Consider the following 9489-nt stretch of genomic DNA (forward strand, 5'->3'; position numbering starts at 1 on the left):
TGCGTGTATGCACAAATACTTTTTTGGGGAATAGACTAAAGACTTGTCTTGACAACTATAACATAGGGGTTTAAAGGTGTGTGTATGATGACCTTTTAAATGACAAATAAAGGTACGGGAGTAGAAAAAATTAAAACAAATATACTAAATGTAAATATTTTCAAAATTGCTTTATTAGAATTAGATATGAGGATATTAGGTATAATTTGAGGTATATTTAACAAAAAAAAATTTAACGGTATTGTATCTGGAGAAACCCAAACTTGGTATGTTTTGAAAAATATTTTTATTATAATAAAAAAAAATGACTCAAATGTAATGATGTGATATATTTTTGGAATCGGCTCAGAAAGCCCTTTCGTTTAATACTACACACGATAGGTTTCTAAACAATTTTTTTTTTAATTTCATACAAAAAAAAGATGACGTCATAACTCCTCTCGTTTTTATTTATTTATTGGTGCTTCGGGTCAAATTATTTCAAATGTCGTAAAAATCAATCGTACCGATTTTCATACCTTTAACACCATTTGCAGCGTTTTTTGGCGAACCGCTATCGCTATAACAACAGCAAGAGCAGAACACGTGTGAAGGGATCCATGTCTGATTAAACAACTGGTAGTCGAATTTTATTATTTACTATGCAGCGTGGCATCGCACGCGGCGCCGCACGCCTCTTGGCGGCACCGCGCGCGGCGAAACTCACCGCTTTGCGGCACCGCGCGCGGCGAAACTCACCGCTTTGCGGCACCGCGCGCGGCGCCGCGCACCGCTTTGCGGCGCCGCAGCGCGGCACCGCAAAATTTTGCGTTGCGGCGGGCGTCGCCGCAGATTTCTGCGGTGCCGCGCCGCGCGGCGGCGGCGGCGCCGCACCGCTGACATGTGGCCGGGCCCTTACATGTGATCTGATGCTTTTTCTGCTCTACGAAGCCGGGACCGGGAAGCGCGGGACGTTCATTTGGCGCAGCGGGCCGAAAGTTGGAGGTTTCTGGCCGGAGGGCAGAAAAAGTAATTATAAGCTGTATATCCGTTTAAATTGTGTTTCAGTGTTTTCGGACAGCAGCGCCGCCCGCGCTAGGGAACAGCTCGCGATGGTTTGCTCCGTGGTGCTCGAACGCCTGCGTGACGACGCGACTGTTCACAGTGGAGGCAAACCATATGGCTGCGAACACTGTGACGAACATTTTATAAATAAGTCTATTTTAAGAGAACACATACAATGTACTCACTTATCGTCTGGATCCAAGGAATTTAATTGTGATTTTTGTAGTTCTACATTTCAAACTAAATTGCTTGTATTAGAGCATGAAAAAAGTGAACATGGTGTTACAAATTGTGTCATGTGTGCTGAATGTGAGTATTCAACAAGTTCCAAGAAGAGTTTGCGGATCCATATAAAGAGTCACCATATCAATGTTAACCTTAACCAATCACACTTACAAATACACCAGATGATACATACTGGGGCGAAGCCATTTCAATGTAGCTACTGCGACTACAGGTTCAGGCTGAAAGGACGCTTGCTAGTACACCAGAGGACACACACCGGGGAGAAGCCTTTTCAGTGTAGTCACTGTGTTTACAAATGCCGTCAAAAACACGACCTAAAAAGACACATCATGATACACACTGGGGCGAAGCCATTTCAATGTAGCAACTGCGACTACAGGTGCAGGCAGAAAATAAACCTGCGAATACATCAGATGACACACACCGGGGAGATCCCTTTTCAGTGTAGTCACTGCGATTACAAATGCAGTCGAAAATCAAACATAAAACTACACATAATGAAACACACTGGGGCGAAGCCATTTCAATGTAGCAACTGTGACTACAGGTGCAGGCGGAAAGGACAATTGCTAGTGCACCACAGTACACACACCGGGGAGAAGCCTTTTCAGTGTAGTCACTGTGATTACAATTGCAGTCAAAAATCAGCCCTAGTAAAACACATGATGATACACACTGGGGCCAAGCCATTTCAATGTAGCAACTGCGACTACAGGTGCAGGCGTAAAGGAAACTTGTTAGTACACCAGAGGACACATACCAGGGAAAAGCGTTTTCAGTGTAGTCACTGTGATTACAAATGCAGTCAAAAATTCGACCTAAAAAGACACATAATGACACACGCTGGGGCCAAGCCATTTCAATGTAGCAACTGCGACTACAGTTGCAGGCAGAAAGGAGACTTGTTAGTACACCAGAGGGCACACACCGGGGAGAAGCCTTTTCAGTGTAGTCACTGTGATTACAAATGCAGTCAAAAATCAGTCCTAAATAGACACATGATGATACACACTGGGGCGAAGCCATTTCAATGTAGCAACTGCGACTATAGGTGCAGGCGGAAAGGAGAATTACTAGTACACCAGAGAATACACACAGGGGAGAAGCCTTTTCGGTGTAGTCACTGCGATTACAAATGCCGTGATAAATCAAGCCTACGAAGTCACCAGAAGACGCATACTGGGACGAAGCCTAACAACGCAGCAATAGCGAGTACAAGTACAGCCTGAAACAGCACCTGCATAGATACATTTTTTTTTTAATCTAATCTAATGAATAGAATCAGGCGTTACTTTGCGAAAATCCATGTTAATTAAAATCAAAATATTACTTTGCTAATCCGCGAAAAGATAACGTGTTAGTCAATCAGTGCTAACCCGTTATACTTACTTTATTGCCGTTTCCGAGCGTCAGACCGTCAACATCTCCTGAGGATGCTTCGTAGAGAGACGAAACACGTGTCGAGTGTTGTTCTTTTGGTGGTGGTTTGTTATATTTATGTCGTAGTCAGATCGTATAATCCGCCGTATTACATTACGGCTAGCCGTTTTCCAAAACAGGGGCGTTTTGAAATGCGGCGGTTCGACGATTAGCCGGATTGTCATTGCAATACGTTCTACCGTACGATAAGGCGGCCTACGTTTAGCCGCATCCTACTACTATTTAGATTACAAAAGTGTGACCAGTTCTTTCGGTCACCTACGTAACCGGAGTTTGACAATGTTTTACCATGGTCCCACCGCACTACATGTGTTTATTTTCCAAAACATTTCCTTTACAACTTAAATAGACGGAGCCCCGCTTTCCGGGGCTCCTATTTCTGGGCGGTTTGCCCTTCGGGCATCTGAAGCTACCTAACGAACCTAATCTACCTACACTTTTTTCCCCAAAGTGTAATGTTTTCACGGACGTCTCACTAAATCAATAGGTAGGTAGGTTAGGTTCGTTAGGTAGCTTCAGATGCCCGAAGGGCAAACCGCTCAGAAATAGGAGCCAGTTAAGTTGCGAAGGAAATGTTTTTTGAAAAGAAACAGTCCGACGAACTCCAGATTTGATGGACACCCCAGCTTTTTTCATAGTTTGTTGTTGTTATGTCAGGCAGCGCCACGAATGTTAAAAATGGGAACTAAAAACTGTCAAAGCGGCGGCTAATGACTAGCCATGGTATAATAATATACTCCGCCTGGTACTCTATTCCGAGATTCGCGAATGACCTAACTGGCACTTGCCTACGTCATCATGCTGTTTACAGGTTCTCAAACTTTAAAATGTGGGAGAATTTTAACCAACAGTGAAAATTATTTTAACGGCATTAATTTTAAGTTATTCATGTAGAAACATAGTAAAATAAAACAAATCTATACTGCACTTTTCACTCCTACTCTTACAGTTCCGAATAGAGCAGCCAACCATTTTCGTAACAAAACATTAATTACGAAGCTTACGACGTGAAAAGTTTGGAAAACACTGCGACTGCTGACACTGAGCGAGAAGGAAATAACAATTAACACGCGTTCGACAAGGACGGTCGGTCAGGGACAAAATGGCGGATTGTCAAATGTGACAGCGCTATCCTGTGTTGCCAGTAGTGTAAACAGAATTACCCGAACGTCTGAAATTTCTTTCGTGAATCGGAAGATATTGCTAACGAATAATTAAAAATGACGTGTTATTGTAAAATTTAAGATAAAATACATATAAATGAAAATTATTAAATTATAAAGAAATAAATTAACTTATTAACCATAGATATAATGTACCCATGTAACATGTTATGTTGAAATAAAGTGGCAATGTTATTGTGACGTAGGCAAGTGACACTCTGGGAAGAGAAGACCATGTTTTATTAGACCATGTGACTAGCTGTATTACATTACGGCTAGCCGTGTTGAAGAACGTATGGCGCCGAATACATTCCGGCGGATTCTCATTCAGCCGCATTCAATCCGGCTAATCGTTAAACCGCCGCATTTCAAAATGCGCCTGTTTTTGAAAACGGCTAGCCGTAATGTAATACGGCGGATTATACGATCCGACTGCGACATTTATAACGGGTTAGCACTAATTGACTAGCACGTTATCTTTTCGCGTATTAGCAAAGTAATATTTTGGTTTTAAAGTTTTAATTAATCTAATCTGTTTATTTCAGTTCAGTGTTAGAGGTACAGTCAGAACTCAGTTGCAATTTCTATATTTGGAGATTATCTTAACTAAGTTTTTAGCCGTATTACATATATGTAGGTATTGTATAGTTTTAGGTTAGTGCTTACATGTTATTTTAACATTAGTGTTAATTAATTAAACATGATGTTAAAATATTTTTATTAAGGAAACTGTACGTCTAGTTTTAAGAAAAAGTTCCAGTGTAGTATACAGTATAACTGTTTGTTTCTTAAATAAATAAATAAAAATACTTACTACTTGTTTGGGTAAGCTGTTCAGGATATTAGGTAGGTATATTGACTAGAGCCATTTCCCATATTCATTGGTATAATACTTTTTGGTATTTTAAAGTATGGATCATTGGATAAGGTCCGGAGGTGGGATGGTCTCTTATACCTGACCCGCTGCCCCAACAAGTGTTTCTATTCTAATTAGAGATGCCACGAATATTCCACAACTATTCGGTATTCGGCCACTTTGCCGCATATTCGGTATTCGGCCGAATGTTGCCTGCTATTCGGCCGAATACCGAATATCTGTTGCACCTACTTAAAAAGAAAAATTGCACAATAAGAATAACCAAAAACTACATATATATTTAGAATGTGTTCTTGGAAAGTTGTTAAATACGAAGACCCTTTTTTGAGCATTTGTTGATTAAAACGTATTTTATTTTTATCATGAGTCTGTTTTGTTTGACTCTATTCATTAATGCTGTTCAACAAAAATATATCTTAGCTAACGTCATCTAACGCTAAGCTTTGTTAGCGATGAGTTTTCATAACTTTGCATAACAGTTACATTGTAAGCATATTTATCATTAGGTATAATAAATAAATAACAATATGGGGCATTATCTATGAAAAGGTACCTTATTGTCGATGGCGCTTACGCCGCACAGCGTCGCGCGGCATTGTATTTATATCGGAGCATCGTTAACAATGGCGTAAGCGCCATCGACAGTAAGGTCCCTTTTCATAGATAACGTCACATATTATAGTATCGGTTGATTAAAATTGTGGTTTATTTTCTGGGCTGCGATTATAGCTGTCTTTCTTTATAAGGGAACCGGAGGGAAATTCCTTGTGTATTGTCTATTGAATGTAGGCTAGTATGTTGTCTCTGCACGGAACTGACAAGGAAGGGAACCCAACTGTCCGGCTCCGATTTGATTAATTTTTATATATGTTATAGAGTAGTCTAAAATAACGGACACGTATTTTTTTTAGTTGCCCATACTCACCCTACTGGGAGAAATTGGCCTCCAAAGTACTGAAAAGTGAGGAAACGCTCTAACTTCTGTAGAGAGTTTTGTTCAAGAAAATTGCTAGTTAATTACTGGTTTAAATATATGTTGGAGTGTGAGTCATGAAAGAGCAGATAGAATATTCCAAAGCAACGCTGAATAGCATTCAATCATTTATTTATTGCATTCATGTACAACAATAAGAAACTACAAAGTAACATATAATTATTACTTAAGGCCTCATTCGTAACTAATATGAAAAATTCAGAGTGCTTTTTCTGAAATATATTCTAGCCTACTGTATATACACTTCACCATTGAAATTGCCAGAATCACGAAATTACTATACTAAAACAATTTTTCTTAAACTAATTCTCAGATAATAAAAAAAAAGTGAACGCCGAAAATAATTCTGCGCCAAATTGCCGTCAAAAACTTGATACGTGTTGACGAATCTAATTTCCAGCACAACCTGTTAGTCACCATTATATACCATTGACCATTACTGAACATAACTAAAAGAAGCCGTTCGCAGATTTTGTTTAAGAGTGCTATTACATTTCGGGGATGAGCGAGTTTAGGTATTTTACGCGCTGCGGCAGGCCCCGCGAGCTCAGTACGCCGATCCGTTCCACCGCATTTTCCCTCGGTCGCACTACAATGATGGATTAAACATTCTTGATCCGATCGTGAAGCATATTGAAATCAACCATAACAACACTAACTGTACTTTAATATCAAAGTCCTAAAAATGTTATTTGGTACGAAAATACTAAATCCAGTGCAAATATACATACTTATGTAGGTCATTATTACTAAAAAGAAATTATACGTAAGTACTTAGGTACTCGCTTATTTTCATTTTTCGTCATTGCATATGGTATAGGTTGTATAGTGAAACTATTTTAGCTATATAATAAAACCTTTAATTTGTATCAACGAGGGTTTAGAAACGAGCTGGTACTAAGCATCTGATGATGAAGCCTGATGATGATGATGAAGGTGGTCACGGATACCAATCAACCATGTAGTAACATGATTAGGCTCGTTTGATTCGTCTCAACAAGATCTTTGGCACTAGGTGATACTCAGGGTCTGATGATGGAGCTGGAACGTAGTCACCGGTACCAGTCAACCATGCAACTAAACCACTTCGTGTTTGGGCTCGTTTGATTCATTTCAACAAGATCTTTGATACAAGATATGACTCAGGGTCTGATGATGGAGTTGGAAGGTGGGCACCGGTACCAGTCAACCATGCAACTAAACCACTTCGTGTTTGAGCTCGTTTTATTCGTCTCAACAAGATCTTGGACATTAGGTGATACTCAGGGTCTGATGATGGAGCTGGAAGGTGGTCACCGGTACCAGTAAACCATGCAACTAAACCACTTCGTGTTTGGGCTCGTTTTATTCATTTCAACAAGATCTTTGGCACAAGATATGACTCAGGGTCTGCTGATGGAGCTGGAAGGTGGTCACCGGTACCAGTCAACCATGCAACTAAGGGATCATCCATTAATTACGTCACACGAATTTCTAGGTTTTTTTTTACCCCTCCCCCCCTCCTTGTTACACTTGGTCACATTTTGCAAACCCCACTCCCCTGGTGTGACGTCACATTTTAGGCAATTTTGTTTTCAACGAAATCGACAATATTAACTCGGCATAATTTTTTTAATAAAAAAATATTTTTGATATATAAATATTAGTAATTTTATAACACAACGAAATTTACATCCAAAATCTCATTATTTAACTGTACAGCGAATAAAAAAATATAAATTAATTTTCGGTTACTGATGAGGTTAAAGTGACATCACAATGTTTGTGACTCCCCCCTCCCCCATGTCACAACATGTCACATTTTCTTGACCCCCTCCTTCCCCCTAAACGTGTGACGTAATTAATGGATGACCCCTAAACCACTTCGTGTTTGAGCTCGTTTGATTCGTCTCAACAAGATCTTTGGCACTAGGTGATACTCAGGGTCTGATGATGGAGCTGGAACGTAGTCACCGGTACCAGTCAACCATGCAACCAAACCACTTCGTGTTTGGGCTCGTTTGATTCATTTCAACAAGATCTTTGATACAAGATATGACTCAGGGTCTGATGATGGAGTTGGAAGGTGGGCACCGGTACCAGTCAACCATGCAACTAAACCACTTCGTGTTTGAGCTCGTTTTATTCGTCTCAACAAGATCTTGGACATTAGGTGATACTCAGGGTCTGATGATGGAGCTGGAAGGTGGTCACCGTTACTAGTAAACCATGCAACTAAACGTAGTGGCTTAGTTGCATGGTTGACTGGTACCAGTGACCACCTTCCAGCTCCATCATCAGACCCTCAGTACTATTTTGTGTCAAAGCTCTTGTTGAGACGAATCGAACGAGCCCAAACACGAAGTGGTTTAGTTACATGGTTGACTGGTACCACTCACCAACTTCAAGCTCCATCATCAGACCTTGAGTACTATCTTGTGTCAAAGATCTTGTTGAGACGAAAAGTTGCGTGGTTGACTGGTACCGTTGACCACCTTCCACCTCCATCATCAGACCTTGAGTTCTATCTTGTGTCAAAGATCTCGTTGAGAGTAATCAAACGAGCCCAAACACGAAGTGGTTTAGTTGCATGGTTGACTGGTACCGTTGACCACCTTCCACCTCCATCATCAGACCTTGAGTTCTATCTTGTGTCAAAGATCTCGTTGAGAGTAATCAAACGAGCCCAAACACGAAGTGGTTTAGTTGCATGGTTGACTGGTACCGTTGACCACCTTCCACCTCCATCATCAGACCTTGAGTTCTATCTTGTGTCAAAGATCTCGTTGAGAGTAATCAAACGAGCCCAAACACGAAGTGGTTTAGTTGCGTGGTTGACTGGTACCGTTGACCACCTTCCAGCTCCATCATCAGACCCTGACTTCTATCTTGTGTCAAAGATCTCGTTGAGAGTAATCAAACGAGCCCAAACACGAAGTGGTTTAGTTGCGTGGTTGACTGGTACCGTTGACCACCTTCCAGCTCCATCATCAGATCCTGAGTTCTATCTTGTGTCAAAGATCTCGTTGAGAGGTATCAAACGAGCCCAAACACGAAGTGGTTTAGTTGCGTGGTTGACTGGTACCGGTGACCACCTTCCAGCACCATCATCAGACCCTCAGTATTATCTTGTGTCAAAGATCTTGTTGAGACGAATCAAACGAGCCCAAACACGAAGTGGTTTAGTTGCGTGGTTGACTGGTACCGTTGACCACCTTCCAGCTCCATCATCAGACCCTGAGTTCTATCTTGTGTCAAAGATCTCGTTGAGAGGAATCAAACGAGCCCAAACACGAAGTGGTTTAGTTGCGTGGTTGACTGGTACCGTTGACCACCTTCCAGCTCCATCATCAGACCCTGAGTTCTATCTTGTGTCAAAGATCTCGTTGAAAGGAATCAAACGAGCCCAAACACGAAGTGGTTTAGTTTCGTGGTTGACTGGTACCGTTGACCACCTTCCAGCTCCATCATCAGACCCTGAGTTCTATCTTGTGTCAAAGATCTCGTTGAGAGGAATCAAACGAGCCCAAACACGAAGTGGTTTAGTTGCGCGGTTGACTGGTACCGTTGTCCACCTTCCAGCTCCATCATCAGACCCTGAGTTCTATCTTGTGTCAAAGATCTCGTTGAAAGGAATCAAACGAGCCCAAACACGAAGTGGTTTAGTTGCGTGGTTGACTGGTACCGGTGACCACCTTCCAGCTCCATCATCAGACCCTGAGTCCTATCTTGTGTCAAAGATCTCG

The 9489-nt window shown here is 41.3% G+C and overlaps 1 protein-coding gene across 1 annotated transcript; it reads left to right on the forward strand.

The window, feature by feature from the left end:
- Positions 1-1061: 1061 nt before the first annotated feature.
- Positions 1062-2543, forward strand: LOC134660306 (zinc finger protein 271-like). The gene has a single exon (XM_063516052.1). The coding sequence runs from the start codon at positions 1092-1094 to the stop codon at positions 2517-2519; it is 1428 nt and encodes a 475-aa protein (XP_063372122.1). The 5' UTR covers positions 1062-1091; the 3' UTR covers positions 2520-2543.
- Positions 2544-9489: the final 6946 nt, after the last annotated feature.

Source organism: Cydia amplana, chromosome 26 (assembly GCF_948474715.1).
Source record: "Cydia amplana chromosome 26, ilCydAmpl1.1, whole genome shotgun sequence".
NCBI lineage: Eukaryota > Metazoa > Arthropoda > Insecta > Lepidoptera > Tortricidae > Cydia > Cydia amplana.

Excerpts from the sequence above, each read along its gene's own strand:
- LOC134660306 (XM_063516052.1), top strand. The coding sequence starts at position 1,092 with ATGGTTTGCTCCGTGGTGCTCGAACGCCTGCGTGACGACGCGACTGTT.